Raw genomic sequence first — 18,691 nt, 5'->3', positions numbered from 1 at the left:
TCTGTTTATTCTATGTCTCTGTTCAGCAAAGTGGCAAATCACTCTTCTAGTCTAAAGCGATTTTTCTTAACTTCAGGAACTTTAACATGCTAGTTCTGAGAATTGAAATCCACACATCTTAAAGCTTGAGGCTGAGAAACTCTCTTCTAAGGGAAAAGCGGAACCGGCGCTGAGCGCTGTTTTACTGGTCTCCATGGTGATTCGTCTCGGGAACGGAACACTCCATTGAAGTCTTTGTTTCGAGTCGGAGAAAAGACGGGGTGGGACCTGACGGGCGGCAAATTGTTTCTCGCGCTATGGAGGCAGCCGGAGGGGTGTTCCCGTTCCGCGACGTCCGATGGGACCCGGACCCGATGCTGGAAGCTCACGCGGCGGTGCGGCTGCCGACTCCGGTTCCTCTGGTGCTGGATAACGGTTCGTTCCAGCTGCGTTTGGGGTGGGCCTGCCCGCACGCCGCGGTGCCTGGCGAGCCCTTGCTCCAGTTCCGCTCCTTAGTTGCTCGAAGTCGGGGAGTTCGCGGCGGCGCTGGCCCGGAAACACAGGTGGGCAACGATCTGGGCAGCCCCGAGCCCCTCCGATGGCTCCTCCGCTCGCCTTTCGACCGCAACGTGCCTGTTCAGATGGAGCTGCAAGAGCAGCTCTTTGATCACGGCTTCCAGCGCCTGGGCGTCTCCTCGCAGGTAAGGAAGGCAGAACTTGCGTGCCTGTTGATTCAACCGCGACAGATGAGAAGTTTTGCACCGGTTTTGACTCGCAGCGCAGTTGTGATAGGGCTAACGGCAACCGCTAGCGTAGATTTGCCCGGACGTAAAGGATATGGAGTCAGCGGTGACATTTGCACCGAAGGCCTCTCTTTGGCTCAACAAAATTTCCTGCGCGGGGTCAACGTATTGCCTCACTAACTGATGTTCAATAGAATTCATTCTTCAGTGACTATAAGTTCAGTAAGGCTGGAACACACAAATTAATGACTTGGGTAAGACCGGTAAGTGTCCTTAAAACAAAATATTCTTACAAACCACATTGGGAGAAGGTAATATAAGGCTTTTCTTCAGGGGCATGGGCTGGTCAGATAGCAAAAGCAGGAATTTAGAAGTGGGCTCTGAACTACAGCTGTGTATTCAAGATCTGAAGGACTGTGCATTATGTATTAAGTATGTTCACCACCTTGACTTATATTTAAAAGGATGCATATAAGCACTAAAGCACATTTGGAGCGTCTTTTGTATATTTATAGAACATAACATTATATTTATAAGGGTTAAATGAAAAATAATACCCCCTTCTCCAAAATTTCAGTTTAAATAGGACGTTTTAATAAATAAGGAAAAGACTTCTTGAAATGAGCCAGTTTGGTCTAGTGGTTAATACAACAGGCTAGAAAGCTGGAGACCATGAGTTCAAGTCCTGCTTTCGCTATGAAAGCCAGATGGATGACTTTGGGCCAATCATTTCTTTTTGTGGGTAAAACAGGAGGAAAGTATGTTGGATGTGTTCACTGTTTTCAGATATTTGTAAAAATAATAAAGGTGGGATACAAATATATTAATAATAAATGAACTCTTGTAACTTGCATATACTTTTCCATATAATCACCTGTTTGCTACACTTTTGGGAACAGTAGACAAATTTCTTAAAGCTGTCATTGAAGAACTCTATGCTGGTCTTGATGGTCCTTTTTGATCTTTTCAGTTGAGTCAGACAAACACCCATGAGATATTCCTTCCATTTTCCAAAAAAATAGAAGTTACAAGGCATCAAATCTGGACTATATGGCAAATGGTATAAAACACGGAGATCAACCTTACAGTTATTACTCCCACCTTTTGAATATTTGGTTAACTCAAGTGGTAAGCATACCCTAACATTCCTTTCTTCTAGATTGGATGAAAGGGAGTGATTGGCCCAAAGTCTCCTAGATTCTAGGCCAGCGCCTTAACTATTACATCAAATTGGCTTTTGAGTGCCTTGTGGGGTGTGAGGCCTGGCATTGTCACACCTTCTTGTGCTTTTAAACTCCACTTAATTGTTGTTTCAATGTGTTGAATGTTGCAATGTAGAACTCCAAGTTGATAGTGGTGCCAGCATCACTATGTGAATAGTACCATTTATATTCCTAACACCTGTACCTGAGTTTTCCTGCTGCAACCTGGACTTAGTACTTTTCTTTACCTTTACCTTGTTGTAACAGCACAGGTATTAATAGTGCTATGAAGAAATTCTTTACCTTTATTTTCATAACAAGACAATTGCTGACAGCTGTTGAAGGTTTCATCTGTGCTATCATCATGTAAAAAACCCTCTTGCATGAACTTTATGGTATTGAAAAAGTCAAGAATGTGACACATGTTTCTGGAAAATGCCAAACTTGACAACAATTTCCCTTTGAGTAATTCATCAGCTGCCCTTAATTAGTTCATCTTTTCTCATATAAAACAGGATGGTTGCTGCCACGGATTATCTGTTTTATTTTTGCTCACATAAATCAGCTCTTCACTATCTTTATATATTTTTTATTCCAGTGATATGTACTACTAATATCCACAGTTAGCATCATGAACAACCTGCACTCATTGTTGAATTTTATTTGGAGGGACTATCAATAGTCAAAAATTGAATCAGGGCATTGCTTAAAGTGCAGTGATCATTTCTGTCTCATGAACAGTAGCAATACAGGCGCCGCCATCTAGTTCTAAGATGGCGGCGCCTGGATCGGTTGCGGCTGCATTGGCTCTCGAAGGTGAAAAGTTTTGGGAGGTATATTAAGGGATATAGAAAGGTTTTAATGTGTTTGAGCAACGTGGTGGAACTAAGGTAACATACGACATATGACCGACAATCTTTGCTGGCATGGCGAGTTTCTAGCTGTTTCGGAACCGTTGGTGAGTGTTAAAAGTCGTTGGCGCTGTTTGAATTTGTTCTGCCAGCAGCAAGATCTGACTGCTGGCCCAGCGACAGATTCTATTGCAAATCAGGGCTGTTTCCGAAGGAGGCCAAGGAGGAGAGGTCCCGAGGCTCATGGAGCGAAGGAACTGGATGAGGCTGTCGGCAGGCCCAGAGGAAGAGAGAGAGAGGCTTTTGGAGGAGTTGGAGGCGGCGGCAGCATGCTCCAGGGGTGAAAAGAAGCTAGGCCTCTTTAAGGAAAAGGTGGAAGAGACAGGATCAGAAAAAGGAAAGGAGGCGAGGTTGTTGTGCAGGAATACAAGCTAATTTGAGGGCTGATCCACCTGGAGCTACATTTCCATCTGTCCTGTTTGCCATCGTTCGCTCCCTAGAGACTAAAATGGATGTTCTGAAACTTGAGCTGGTCATGAACAAGGAGTGTATATCAGATGGTGACCCTTTGAGAGCTGTATGCAACAAAATTTCATTTTGATGTATGCCGATTGGCATACATTCAGAGTGACAATAAATTATTATTATTATTATTATTATTATTATTATTATTATTATTATTATTATTATTATTATTATTATTATTATTATTATTTTCTCACACTTTCCCCCAAATGAAGTGAAAGAAGAATTGCTAAAGAATGTGTCAGAGCTTCTAGTACACCAGTGTGGCCATCTGTGGGCAAAATATAATGTTGGAGGCATTTGTTTTCATTCAGCTCTTGTCTTACAGGGCTGGTCTGCAAAAATCAGGTAACCATTAGATGGTGTCAAATGGTTGAAATTGTTTGCAGGCTAGAGTGGGTAGCCCTGGCATCACACACACACACACACCCCTTCCAAATCATAAAAATGCTTTTTCCCCTTTGGTGTATATTAAATATTTTTACAAAGAGCTCAGGTGCATGTTGTTTTGTAAAAAATAAAAGTAGTACCTGAGCCTTGGGCAAAAAAATGTGCTCTCAAAGAGTTGGAATGAGATTAGAGTTATATTGTGCATACATTTTCTCCGGTGATTAAATTAATGGAAACATGCAAATGCCCAGTTTGCCAAATTGTTCTCTACATGGCTAATCTGTAGAGTAACTTAGCCAGTCCAGAGCCTTTGTGGGCAAAAGTTTAATTATGAAACATTCCTATTTTCAAGAAAGAGTACATTATTCAAGTATCAGAAAAGCATAATTCTTGTTTTATAACTGTTGCATATGTAACAAGCACTTAAGCTTTTTTGTTGAATGGTGATTATGCTTCTACAGAAATACCTTACTTCCATATTTATTAATGTATATTCTAGTTTTCATATCTGTGGAAGAACACATAAATAATAATAAGTAATACTTAGCAAGATACTATGTGTTGGGGGTTATGTCATTACATGTAATAACTTTTTAAATGCTCTAATCGCAGGCCTTTGTAATAAACATCAACATGATGGCATATGCATCATGAAATCTAATGTACGTATGTTTGTCATCTCATGTCATTTGATGATGCCATAGTGTAGAAATGATCACTTTATATCTCCCTTCACTGTCCCTATGTATGTTGGGGATTCACAGATTGTCACTTCTGTCTTAATTTTGTTATAGGGCTGTATTGACCATCCAGTTGTGATAACAGAGGCTGTCTGCAACCCTCTCTGTTCAAGGCAAATGATGTCAGAGCTCCTGTTTGAATGTTACCAGGTTCCAAAGGTTTCTTATGGTGTGGACAGCTTGTACAGTTTCTATCATAACAAGAGGCAAGGCTGGCCTTGCAGTGGTCTCATAGTTTCTTCTGGATACCAGTGTACTCATATTTTACCAGTTTTAGATGGCAGGTGAGTTATTTCCTATTTACCTATAGAATTTAATTTTTCGTGAATTACAAATAATTACCCCTTTTTGTTGTGTGTGCAATTTAAAGTTCTGGCCTGGGGTTTGGGATAGTAGGTGCCTTGATAAATTAACTTTCACTGAACAATGGACAGAAGCCTAACTAAATTCTTTCATTGATCTTTGATAGAATTAGTTAAGATGCTTTTCTTTGTTATATTCCTCATTGGGACTTGGGTGCTCACACATGGGTGTGAGTTCAGTTCTATAGGAAGTGTGGAAGGCTGTGTTTTGGGAATCTTTGCCTTCTATCTTCTGCATCAGGTTTTGAGATATCTATAGGTTTTGTCTTTTTTTATACATCTTTTTAATATTTACATTAGAAAGCTACAGCTTTTTTTCTAGGGATGCACCATATCTATGGCATACATAGTCAACTTGAGGTGAGATGGACAGTAAACAAATTTAATAAAATAAATATTGATGTCCACACTCCAAAAGTGGTGCTGGAATGCTGAGGAGTCTTTTGAAAGGGAGTTCAAAAGTTAGGTAAAATGTGTGCTGTAATGCAAAGTACTCTATTGCTGCTTAAAGAAATTCCCCAAATGCAAAAAAAGACCAATATGTTTTATTTTGTGTATTGAGGGGCAGGAATGAGGTGCCTTTGATCTCAGAAGTATACTGATGGGTGACATATTGTCCTTGTTGTTATGCCCCAATCTACATGAACATGTTAACATAAATTAGAAGTATGAGTTGACAAATTGGCACAATGTCATTTTTTTTCACCACCTAATTTCAAGGAAGTAATGGAAAAACCGTAGATAAGCCTTTGTGGGCAATTTAGGTTTAATGGGAAATGAGCAACCTTAAATATGCACTAGATAAGATTGAAATCTGCATGTTAGAGAATGTTCTCATCTCAGTGGAAGTACAGTGTAAAACTAAAGAGTCAGTTTAGCTATTTGGAGCTCTCCTATAGTTAGTGACTTTATTTGCATTATATTCTGCTAAACATTATAATGGTTTCTATGGTTTTGCCTGGGTGTGTTGCATAATGTAACCATTGAAGTTTGTTGAACCTTTATTGAATACTCATTGAACTTGTATTGGCTAAATATAGCCATTGAAATCTATTGAACAGTGTTTAGAGTATTGTTATGATATAGCACAATACATGTAATTTTGGAGATTAGCAGTGTCTTTAAAGAATACTATGCTTTTTTAGTTATTTAGTTTGAATATATATGATATTAAACTTCATTGTTATAATTTATTGTGCTAAACATCTCAGATGGTATGAAATATGTCAGTTAAAAATACTTAGAAGAAACTAATATTCATTCTTCTGTTCTGTATTGCTTACAATGGGTGCTTATCATTTTTCTGACTCACTCAATTTAATGCCCTGCCAGAGGGTGAGAACCAAATCAATACTTTTTTTTAGTTGTCTCAAATCTCTCATGTAGCCCTTGGGGAGTAGATTAAATACAGTTTTCTTTTATTCAATTGGATTCTCTCGAATAATTTTTATTTTAAGCATAATTTATTTTTTGTGAATTGGGATATTTTAACTGTATTTTAATGATTTCTCTATACACAAGTAATGAAGATTTCTTAAGACTTTCCACTGTATGAGTGAAAACCAACCAATGTTGATGATGATAGTTACTGTGGACATGACATAAATGGTTACTTGAAAAGTCTTTAGAACTTGGGTTCTAATAGAAAGAATGAAACTGTTCTATACAGCCTAATTTTTCCTCCATTTTTATGAATTGTTAGGTTAGATGCACGAAACTGTAAGCGTATAAATCTTGGAGGATGCCAGGCAGCCCTTTATCTCCAGCGTCTCCTGCAACTGAAATATCCAGGGCATTTTGCTGCCATCACGCTTAGCCGTGTGGAAGAAATACTCCACGAGCACAGCTATATCGCCGAAGATTACAAAGAAGGTAAGGCATTGCTGTCAATTGTTATCATGCAGCTTTATTCCCTTTGTGTTATCTTATTTTGTAAAACAGCATTTTGCATTCTTAAAAAAATAGAGTCAATTTTATATTACTAAAGAGATAGGAAAGTATCTAAAATTGCAGGTTGCTTTGATCTTGTTTGCAAATCTGAATAAGGCATTAGAACTTATTTAATTATTACAGCATCCAAAAACATATTATTTTAGTTTAGTTCCATAAACAATAGTTTAGTAGCACTAGGTTTTCACAAAAAGCCAATATCCTTTTAATCAAAAGAAAATAGAAATTAGTTGTAACCAGGAGTCTTCTAAACTAAATGGGAGAGCACAGTTGGTTTTGGTTGGAGTTGCATTCCATTAAAGGGCCAGGTAACCCTGCTGTGTAAATCAGCCCCAATGGCTTATTCCAAAACCACAGTTAATTTAATTAATTTAATTTATTAATATTTCTATACCGCCCTTCTCCCGAAGGACTCAGGGCGGTGTACAAGGCAAGAATAAAAACACAGAATTACAAAAGTTAAAAAATAATTAAATACATGCCCAACTAAAAAACAATTAATACATAGTAAAAACCCCAATAAGATGACAATAAAAACCCCACCAATCCCCCCTCAGGCCAGGCCGGCTTGTTCAAACAAGTATGTTTTTAGATCGCGGCGAAAGGAGCGAAGATCGGGCGCCGTCCGGAGCTCAACCGGTAACTGGTTCCATAGTTCCGGGGCGCCCACAGAGAAGGATCTCCCCCTGGGGGCCACCAATCGACATTCTCTGACTGGTGGCACCCTGAGGAGGCCCTCTCTGTGGGAACGCACAGGGCGGAGGGAAGTTGATGCTGGCAGCAGGTGTTCCCTAAGGTACTCCGGACCCCTGCCATGTAGGGCTTTAAACACCATTACTAGTACCTTGAATCTCACCCGGAAGACAACTGGTAACCAATGCAGCTCACGGAGCAGAGGTGTAACATGGGAGTATCGGGAGACTCCCAACACAACTCTTGCGGCTGCATTCTGTACCAGTTGGAGCCTCCGGGTGGTCCTCAAGGGAAGCCCCATGTAGAGAGCGTTGCAGTAGTCTAGCCGAGAGGTCACGAGCGCGTGAGTGACCGTGCATAAATCATCCCGGCTTAGATAGGGCCGCAACTGGCGCACCAGGCGAACCTGGGCGAAAGCCCCCCTAGTCACAGCCACTATGTGATCTTCCAAGGTGAGCCGTGAATCTAGGAGGACTCCCAAGTTGCGAGTGCTATCTTAAATAATCTTAAATTAAATAAGTTAAATAAGTGACGTCTTACTATAAATGCAGCCAATGTAATTTCAGTGAACAGGATAAAATAACCACAGACCTATCTAAAGAATATAAATCTTTTAACATGCTTTGATTTCATATATCTGGAATTATTGCAACAAACTCTGTGAATGGCTCTTCAATCCAGGAAGTTCAGCAAACAGGGTGTAGCAGCTAAATACATATTCTTGGTTAAATCAACAAATATATTTAGAGTAAATAGAGATGAAAAATGAGTTCATTGAAAAATTGTGTTTGTATTGTAAAAACAATCACCAATATACTGCATGTTGTTATATGTTGTTGAGATTTTATATTTTAAGAATAAACATAAAGCCAACTGATTAATATAGTAATACAGGGATTGGGTAGATTGTTTCATTTTAAAATATTTTTGTTTAACTTACTGTATATCATTAATGATTTGATATACCTATATTGTAAAATATACAATATGAAAAATTATAAACTGCCAAGAGTATTTCTCATAATTAATATATATATAATTACAGTGTATAAATTAATATTTTATTTTGGAAGTTTTGTACTTTCATCATTGTTTAGATCCAAACAACATAATTAGAGTAGATGTTGAAAACTACTGCACTTTTCTGCCATCTGTCTGGCAGCGTGCTTTTTTAAAATTTTGAAATGTTTTTTTAATCAGTGTCATGTTGTTAACTTATGATGTTGCTCAGCTATGATTTAGGTTTGTGAACTGCCCAACAATGTGCAATTATGCAATAAAACACCAGTAATAATAATAAAGCACAGTGGGCTAGATCCATATTTGATTCCCTTGAAATCAGTGGAAGAACCTACTTGTGACCTTTTATTTCAGATCTAAGAAGGACTAGCTTAGTTAGATCCTAAACTGTGGAAGTTGAATGTATCATGCTACTTGATTAACAGTTGGCTTTATAAAGGCCATTTTATAAAGAAAATGAGAAGAAGTGTTTCTCCAATTTTTATCATACCGATTATTAAGTTTCATTAATGCGTGCTGTTTGCCTTTTGGTTTCCACTGGAATTTTCTCAGAAAAGTGTATTTTGCCCTGCAGTTTCTGCTTTCTGTTTTCTGACATCAGATAGATACAAATTTCCTGTTGTTTCTTTTCTCATATGGATTGGTGCAAGATCTATCATAAAAAAACAGCAGGCAATTTATTTACTAAGCAGTGGGATAGAAGTTATGTCTCTCTCTGCTATCATCCCTTCCCCCCAAAAAATCCTACTTTGCTTTTCCATAATTTTTCAGGGCATTTGCATAAGACGTTATTGATGATCTCTGAGCAAAAAATATTACTATGATTAAAAAAATTAATATCAAATATTAAAAATATTTGAACAGAGATGCACAAGTGGCGATCACCTGAATACTATGAGAACAATGTGCATAAGATGCAGCTGCCTTTTTCAAATAAGCTCCTCGGGAGTACGGTAACGTCTGAGGAGAAGCAAGAGCGACGGCAGCAGCAACTTCGACGGCTTCAGGAACTTAATGCTCGCCGTCGAGAAGAAAAGCTTCAGCTGGATCAAGAGAGACTAGAGAGGCTTCTTTATGTTCAGGTAACTCTATGCACTGCTGGAGTTGTAGTTTCAGTTTGGAGGAAGTGAAAAATGAGAAGCTGGGGGAGGATTATTCTTGGAATTGTATTCTCAGTAAAATATTTGTTCTCAGAGTGTCATTTTCATATTATTTCAGGGAAGGAATTAAAGATGTTACACGATTGCCAGCAAATAATAAGTCACTTATTTAAACATCAGCTTGCTTCTTTTTTCCAAACAGCAGATGTAATTTTCTGCAAGATTGCCTTAGTTATAATAGAAAATAGATGGTGAAGGTTAGTGATTTATAGCAGGTTAACAGTAGATTCTTTTTAATGCTTCCTTTTGTAGGAACTGCTAGAAGATGGTCAGGTGGATCAGTTTCACAAAGCATTGATGGAACTGAACATGGACTCTGCTGAGGAACTCCAGTCTTATATCCACAAGCTAAGTTTGGCCATTGAGCAAACTAAGCAGAAAATCCTCCAGGCAGAAGTTAGCGTTGAAGTGGATGTTGTAGACAGCAAACCAGAGGTACCACATACAGGAATCGATATGGAAAACAGTTTCAAGACTTTGTTCTCTTGGTTGTACTGCAACTTCACACAAGTGTACACATTTCTCTCTCCTACTGCTCTTTGTTTTGTCATCTTTAATTCTGTTCTTAATTCATTTGCAGCATGACAAGATGATGGTACTCAATAACTTTTTTCTGAAAAACAACTGTATTCTAGTAGGCTTAGAGAGTTTTGTGGGGGTGGGTGGGAAGCATTCTTGAGAAAAACTGATTTATTCACATATTAAATAACGCCTATTTAAGCCCAAAAGATCAGAAGATAAAGCCTGTTTAAGTTGGAAGTGTGACAAGTTTCTCTTTTTACTATTGTTCCCCAATCACTCATGTTTCACTATCAGAAAAAGCTCAGGACACTGAAAACAGGTGCACATTAGAACAGACAGTGTAGTAATGATTGAAGAAATGGGAACAAAGTAGGTACGTACACGCTCTACTAGTTCTGAGATATTTAGTTCAATAGGTATACTTAAGCTGAATTGCCATCACTGAACCTTATAAAATAGTTCGTATGTACAAGGATTCTTGCTAGAATTAGAATCATGCAATTGCTAGAACTATTGTATCAAGTTATGACAAAAGGAGTAGAAAAAAGTAGAATGTGACCATGAACATAAATGTATGTGGATATTCATGGGTAGTTAACAGCTTTGCAGGCCTCATTCTGAGTCTCTGTTTTTCATAGCAGCTAAATTCCTTTTTTTATTATTGCTATATAGGTTTGTTTCCTTGAACATTTTTCTTAAATTCTTTTTGCACAATTTTGGGGGGAAAATGTTATGATCTGAAGATAATTACATCTTTCAAGCAATACATTTTTAATGTGTGCATTTTGCTTGCATTCAAGTGAATGTTGAATATTTTATGTAAATTTTTATTTTAAGCTGTGAGGATTACTTTTTTCATATTTGCCACCTTTAAAATAGTATATTTAGAATGCAATTGAAAAAGTACATTCCTGGAATGGAATTCCCAACCCCGACGTTGCATAATAGCACTAAATAATTAACCATAGATTTAAAACCTAATCTAGTAAAGATTTACTTGATAATACTTTTAGTCACTATGTATGTAGACTCATATATTAATTCCTTCACATTCTTTTGTGTTGTCCTTTGGGATGATAACCTCCAGAGTCTCTCTATGAGGGAGATGGTTGGTTTTTAAAAATGATATGTAAATAAAATAATAACTAACTATTGCAGCCAAAGGTTCCAATTTTCTAAAATTCCTATCTTAATTTGCTAACAAATGTTTATTTACCAAAATTGCGTGAACAGGAATGAGGATGAAATATTTAATGAATCTACTGGTGAGTTTAAAAATACAACAACTTTCAGGCATCTTGAAAATTAGGTTAACCCTATTAGAGACTGCTTGAAATGAAACGACCACAGTTTGGAACAGAGGAATAATGCTGGAACATCGAACTTGTCCATTTAAAATAATGGGAAATATAAAAACCTGCTGTCAAAGACTTTACTATGAACTTCACGCTGAAGGAAATAAGATTTACTGAATTTGGAACTTTAAGAATATTTGCCTTTTTTTCAGAAAAAAGGAAAGGTATTGGTTTACTTAATTGGTTGCCACACCTTTTAGAACTTAACACATATCTTATGTGTTTTGTTTTTCTTGGAATAACTTGTAACATTTTTTTCTTCTAAGATTCCTGACCTTGATCCAGTGGGCAGTGAACAGTCCATGGAAGATGTAGAAAGTGTGAATGATTTTGACCCTTTATTTGCTGAGGAGCAACCTGAAGTTGAAAAACCAGTTACCACAGTGCAGGTTTGTTTTTAAGTAGACACAATCTTAATTTCAGATAAATGTTTGCTTATTTGCTTTCTGAAATCCAGTCAGTTAGGTTGGAAGAGATGGGTGGCATATAAATTGAAGAGAGAGAGAAAGAGGAAAGGAGGAAGGAAGGGTAATGTTGGATGGATTTTTTTTTCTTCATAGTAAAGTTGGAACTGTCATAATCTAAAAGTGTAGAATTGACAAACTGAAAATGTGTTTGGTAAGAAAGGCTTCCTGTCTTTCTAAATCCTATTGAAACAAAACTGAAATTTCAATTCTGCATGCTGAAAATGAATTCTACTAAACTCTATGAAATTTTCTTCAAATAAACTTCTATGTGATTCATCTAAAAGAAGTTCTAGGTCAGCCATTCTGGGAAATAAAGAGAACATTGCTAAATCACAGTGTGCCTATTTTGTTAAAAAGTTTGGTGTTGTGGTTAAGGTGCTGTCCTACAAAGCAGGAAATGTGAATTCTAGGCCTTCCTTAGGCATGAAAGCCAGGTGGTTGACTTTGTAGAAAAAAGGAGGCAGGAGAATTAGGTGTGCTTGCCAGCTTGAGTTACATATAAAAAGGCAGAATAAAAAGCTAATAATGACAATAATAAGAACGGTAGTTCATGGGCAAATAGGGTAAGACTCCAGGGCTATATGCAACTACTGAATTTCATCTTTGGAGATATCAGAGCCATCTCTGATTGCTGCTTCTAAAAATTACTACCATTTCCCACTCTTAGAAATCGGTACACTCAAAATCTACAGTATAAGCTCTCACACATAAACTTAACAGTGAATTTTTTTTAAAAAAAATTCCACCTCCAGACTTCTAGCCTTGTTCATTTTCCATCGTCTCCGTTGTGATGCTCAGCAAAAAAGCTAAGGGCATTCTCTGACCTTTGAAAATTTATCTGGACTTGTTTGTGGCTTTCTCTTTTGATATCTCTGTGGAAGTTAGACTTTTTTTTAAAAAAAAAAACCAACAACTTCAATTTGTCTGCTAATGCAAGTACTAAAAGCCCAACTACATAGGAAGAACAGTTTTCCATAGCTAACAGTTTAGTCACAGCTGAAGAATGCCTGTCCTCCAGAAAATAATTATCTTATTTCCTGGTATTAAAGTTAGGTTGAAGGAAAAAATTTTTTTTTGCAGACAAGGCAATTTTCTTGAGCTTTATTGTTGGACAATAAAGAGGCTTCTTTGTGGATGTCTTTCTGTACATCCTTGCATATGGAAATTTCATAGGAAATAAGAAATTGCTAGATCTCAAACAACCTGCTTGTTTCAAAAACATTTTGGTATAGTTGTGAGGCTGCTGATCCAGAAAACAGGAGATGGTGAGTTCTAGTCCTGCCTTAGGCATGAAAGGCGACTGACTGATCTTGGATCAGTCACTCTCTCTCAGCTCAACCCATCTCACAGAGTTGTTGTTCTGGGGAAAATAGGAGCAGGAAGTATTATTATGTATTTATTTATTTATTTATTTTATTGGATTTATATTCCGCCCTTTCCCGAAGGACTCAGGGCGGTTTACAGGGTAATTAAAACAGTAATACAAAAATTAAAAACAATTAAAATTAAAAACTATTATGTTCACTGCCCTGAATTATTTCTAAATAAAGACAAGATAAAAATTATCTAAATAAATATATTAGTAAGTAAGAAAGACAAGAAAATAAACCACTCAGGCTGAAAGTTCTCTCCCTTTCATCAGCTGCTCCTGAGAAGGTAGGGGTATTTTTGCATGTATTTATATGTATTTATATCCCACCTTTATTTTGTATAGCTTAAGGCAGCATACCTAATGCTTGCTCCCTCTGCTTTCCCCACAGTTACAGTCCTGTGAGTTGGATTGGGCTGAGACTGGTCCAAAATTATCAAGTTGGCTTTCTTTGCTAACAGGATTAAACTTCTATTTTCACAAGAACTGCTGAACTTAGGGCTTCACAGGGTTTTTGGTCACAAGAACAGGTCCAATGTAACCCTTCTGCTGACTTTGTCCGAGCAGTGGCCTCCATTTTGCTATGCTATTATTCGGTTCATTGAACTCCAAATGCAGTACAGGTACTCCTCACTTACCAACCATTTATTTAGCAACCATTCAAAGTTGCAACGGTGCTGAAAAAAATAAATATACAGCCCATTTATGACCTTCATAATGTCCCTCAGTCACATTATAACTATTACAATCAGTTTGCATTGCCTTATACCTGACATTTGAATTTTTTTCTCCCCTCTCCCCCCTTGCAGAACAGAAAGATTGGAGATATAGGAATTGCAAGAAAGTAAGTGGCTTGTTTCTTTTACACATTGAAAGCAACACAGTCGCACTTGTAGACCTGAGCTGGGAGCTGTAGGCATGTTACACAGTTTATATAGTACTCTCTTGAAATCTTTTTTTCTCCAATCTGCATTACAAGAAGGAAGAGGAAAAAAGCAAGTGATTTCTATATGCAATCTCTTCTTTGCCTGACTCTTCCCCACCATAATGTGATTGCATTGGCAGCAGGAAAGGATACTGTGAGCTGTTTGCATAGGATGCCCGTGGCGCTGACCCCTTGGCTGCTGGCACTATCACATTGCTCTTGATGTGTAGAAGAGCAAACAGCTTACAGTACTTCACTGGAATCTCTCTCTCTGCAATCGCTTTGCTTTGTGGAGGAAGGAAGGAAGTGATTTTTGTAGATAAATCTCTCCTTTACCTGACTCTTTCCACTGCTCATGCAGTTGCATTGCTCTCAATGTGTAGAAGACTAAACAGCTTTACTCTCTTGAAATCTCTCTCCAATCTCTGCTGTGTCAGGGATGGGGTGGGAGGAAGAGAAAAGCATAAGTGTTGCCTCAATCATATTTACAGACATTTGTTTAGAAAGCAATTCATCTGTTGTTTTCTTTTGTTGCAATCTATTTGTATGCAATTGAAATCAGCTGGACGTCCCAGGGCAGCCATGCCTTCTATAACTAGATTTAATCATGTTGGCTATGTTATGACATCGTGGATGAATATTTTTGAGTCCTGGTTGGTGAACATGGAAGACAAAGGGAATTTCCTGTAATAATTTAACCAAAAACAACTGTGAAATCCAGAAATTACAAATGGTGTCTGGTATGAAGGAAGTACTGGGAAACATACTAGTTACGTCTGTGTGTTCCTGCCAAGGGAAAAGTGTCAAAATGTCAGGAAGTAGAAGCAGATGCTGTGAGTAAAAGAAAGTAATTTAGTGAGAAATTAGTATTATTTCTTTGTTATTTCAGTACTAATATAAATACTGTAATGTTGTTTAATATTGTTATGATGCATGCTTTTATTATTTTTCTCATTCTGTTAAAAATAATGATTTTGTGAGAAAAAGAAGGGGAAAGTATAGTACCCGGTCAGTTTCAGTTTCCTCTGATATTTTTCATCTTTATTTCTGGAGTGAGAAGGGATCTGACAGACAAGGAAAGATGCCTGGAAAATAGAGGGCAACCAGAACAAGTGAATTATTTAATTTCTTGCTTCTGGGATAGGTTGGATTTATTCCCCTCAAAGATCGTTGCCCTTCAGCAATCTTGTTGTGATTGTTTCTGTCTGAATTAGGATCACCTTCATTTTGCTTCTTGTAACTTCGATACTTTTAAGACACACGTTGCTGTTTGCTTTTTACCATTTTTTAGCTGAGAACATCATGAAGCAAATGGGTTGTTCAGTTTCAGTTGAAGGGGCACAAATGTTGTGTGTAGCAGTCAGAAGTTCGTTTGGTGTAACTTTACGCTGGTTATTTCAGTGGCAGCAACATTATTAGGTGCAGTACTTTTCCTGCATTTCAGTCTTATAGCTGAGGATTTCAAAGGCTGCAATTCTATTCTTAAATGCTGTAATTCTATTCTTAAATGCTGTGTAAAACACATAGTGAATTTCTGCATGTCACTCAGCTGTTAGCTTCTAGATGGCAAAACATATAGAATTTCAGCCATAAAAATTTCCACTTAGAAAATGGTGGTAAGCAGGGGAGAAACTAAATTCATACAATACTAATTCTAACAATGTAGATTGAAATTGCCTTTTCCCAACTTACTTTTCTTCAAATATGCTGGACTCACTTAATTTCTAGCCAGAACGGCTTTGGAGGACATTGCAATTTCTCTAAATAGCATTAAGATTTAGCCATAGCTTTCGTGTTACAAACCATATCTTTTCAGTACAATCCAGGCTTATCATATCCTGGATCATGCTTGCTGTGTTGTATTATTTATATTGCTATTGTCCTTTTCTTCAAAGGCAGAGATAAGATTTTTTTAAAAAAATCTGTCTTAATTTGGCATATAATAGTGTAATGTTCCTGTATGTAATTTTTAATCTATAACACCAGTTCTAGTACTAACCTTATTGTCTTGATTCAATTACTGTAATCCCGCTTCTGAATAATTTTTATTGACAGAGAAATATTTATGTAATTGTTATACCTAATTTTCTAGTTATGTAAATACCTTATAGCGGCTTAAATGAAAATTGTCAGGTAGAAATGTTCACATGGTAAGATTTCCAAATTTTCTTTGCAAAAAATTATTTCTGTCATTTTATTAAATTATTGCACAAATCAGAAACAGGCCTGCAACATAGCTTATCCTATCAATGCCTTGCAAATTAGAGCAAAGAGATGAAGTTATAACATTGTCATCATTATCACAGCAAGTAAATCATCTTGTTCTGTAAGGGAAATTCGAATCTTCTGGTAAGACCCAAAACTAAATTAACAATCCAAAGAGTTGATTTTTAAAAGTTCTTAGTGCTGTCTAATTATGAGCACGGTTAAAGATGCCAATGAAGTTTTGGAGAAATTATTATGTTGTGTAGCAGCCCTAGTTTAAACTACTTATTTCTACAGCACCACAACAGACATTTAAAAATATCATTCCTTCCTGCAAATATAGAAACAATGAGAAAAAGGGGGAACACAGCATGCAGGGGGAAATACAGAAAGAAGAAAATGCAGGCCTGGCTTTTCATAACATCCCAGATAAGTAGGTAGAAGGTGTTCTTGAAGAGAGCCAAGCAGTTCAGTCCAATGCAGTGAACTGTGTTCTCAAATCTTTCCCCCCCCCCCCAATCGGGTAGAATGGCTATGAAAAGACTGCACTCTGTAAAAAAGAAAATCTGACATGTATGAGGGAAGGAGATAAAATACATAGGAGCTTGACCAATTTAAATCTAAAGTCTGATAAAGTGCTTTGAGAAGAGACAGTATATTCTAAAGCATTGTTCTCCTGAATCTTCATGTTTTTACAGCCAGTGTTTAATCTGGCAGAATATCATCAGCTCTTTCTTGGCACAGAGAGAATCCGAGTTCCTGAAATTGTCTTTCAGCCATCCCTAATAGGAGAAGAACAGGCTGGGATAGCAGAAACCATGCAATTTGTCCTGGACAGGTAAAAGTACAGACTTCTGGAATTCCTAACTTAAATTGATGCACTTAAGAATATGTTCTCAGTTCTGAGAAGGATGCTTTGAATAATACAGTGAGTTTACATGCACTCATCTAGCTTTGGTTCAATGTGTTGTGCAAACCCTGGCAGTTTACGTTCATTCAGCAAATCATGGTTCAATTAATCATGGATTATAAGTTAGGTAAATAAATGTGGTATTTACTTATTTATTTTCAGATTAGCCTTCATACTATTTTTTTTAAATAAGAGAAGAGGGTTTGCATTTGCATGTTCTGAGAAAGCCAAGTTATACATTTAGCAAAGCACTGTGTGATAATATATGCTTTGTAAACTACTCTGAGCATAACATGGGCTATATTTCCAAGAAAATATAGTAAGAGTAGTATAGAAATGTATACCTGATACCTTTGGTGACACTGCTATTGTGTAAAAATACTGTTCAGGATGTCACTTTTATAGCAATTGTGTTTAGAAGTTGTGCTAGACTGGATTAGTGCTACATGAAAAAAGTGAGACCTACCACAATCTCAGGCACACTTAGTTCTTTCAGGTAAGGAAAGCAGAGGAAGAATGGGGAAGAGTTGAAGTCTGAGGTTCACTATAACCATTTACAGTTATTATTTGCCATCACAACAGATGAAGAAGAAAGAAATTACTTTAAAGAAGCTTTTATCATCTGGGAAGATTTTATAAATCAGGGAAAAAGAAAATAAAACAAACAAACTTTGTTTTAAAAAAATACTTGTAGGCCTAAAACTGAGAAGCAATTTTTATAGCAAACATGGAATGAAGTATGCTTTTTTTCCCCCTGGGATCTTGCAGCAGCTGCAGAGAACAGCCACAAGGATCCTAAGATTTGATTACTTTAAGAAGGTGCAAATGAGTGCCATGTTGCACCCTTGCATGCTCTTTAGTGCCTTTGCACTTCACAGCTTTATACTCTGGAAGTCCTTAAAATGTAAGCCTATCTGGGTGCCCTTTAACTTTCTGAATTTTCAGCAATAATAACATGAGCTTCACATAAGTGTCTGAAAAACCTAGGTTAGGAAGGGTGGTTTAGCTTGTAGAGATATGTAGGTAATACTTCAGGGGAAAGGGAACTAAGCTATTGCTTATACTCTGGCAGATTCCTGTGTCTATTGTCAGACAAAAAGAGCTTTAAATGTTTTAATAACTGGGTTGGTTTTTGTTGCTTTTTTAGATATTCTAAAGATCAACAGGAAAAACTTGTCCAGAATGTCTTCCTCACTGGTGGAAATGTGATGTATCCTGGAATGAAAGCTAGAATCCAGAAAGAATTGCTTGAAATGAGGCCATTCCAATCATCCTTTCAGGTATAGTATTGCCTTTGCCAATTGAAGGGGAAAATTCAAAAAG

At 37.2% G+C, this 18,691-nt stretch overlaps 1 protein-coding gene across 2 annotated transcripts in view; it reads left to right on the top strand.

Annotated features, from left to right (window-relative positions):
• The first annotated feature begins 260 nt into the window (after positions 1-260).
• ACTR5 (actin related protein 5) overlaps positions 261-18,691 on the top strand; it is a 40,386-nt gene continuing 21,955 nt past the window's right edge. For both annotated transcript variants that reach the window (XR_014025802.1, XM_081322597.1), the window contains exons 1-8: positions 261-680; positions 4,485-4,714; positions 6,495-6,664; positions 9,320-9,537; positions 9,868-10,050; positions 11,759-11,881; positions 17,157-17,296; positions 18,516-18,648. Coding sequence is in view for 1 of the 2 variants with exons in the window: in XM_081322597.1 (XP_081178723.1) it covers positions 297-680; positions 4,485-4,714; positions 6,495-6,664; positions 9,320-9,537; positions 9,868-10,050; positions 11,759-11,881; positions 17,157-17,296; positions 18,516-18,648 (1,581 nt within the window). In the remaining variant the exon portion in view is untranslated. The remainder of the gene's footprint in view (positions 681-4,484; positions 4,715-6,494; positions 6,665-9,319; positions 9,538-9,867; positions 10,051-11,758; positions 11,882-17,156; positions 17,297-18,515; positions 18,649-18,691) is intronic.

The sequence above is a fragment of the Vipera berus genome, assembly GCF_964194415.1.
Source record: "Vipera berus genome assembly, chromosome: 3".
NCBI lineage: Eukaryota > Metazoa > Chordata > Lepidosauria > Squamata > Viperidae > Vipera > Vipera berus.
The sequence above is the reverse complement of the archived record's forward strand: the minus strand, read 5'-3'. Positions and strand labels throughout refer to the sequence as shown.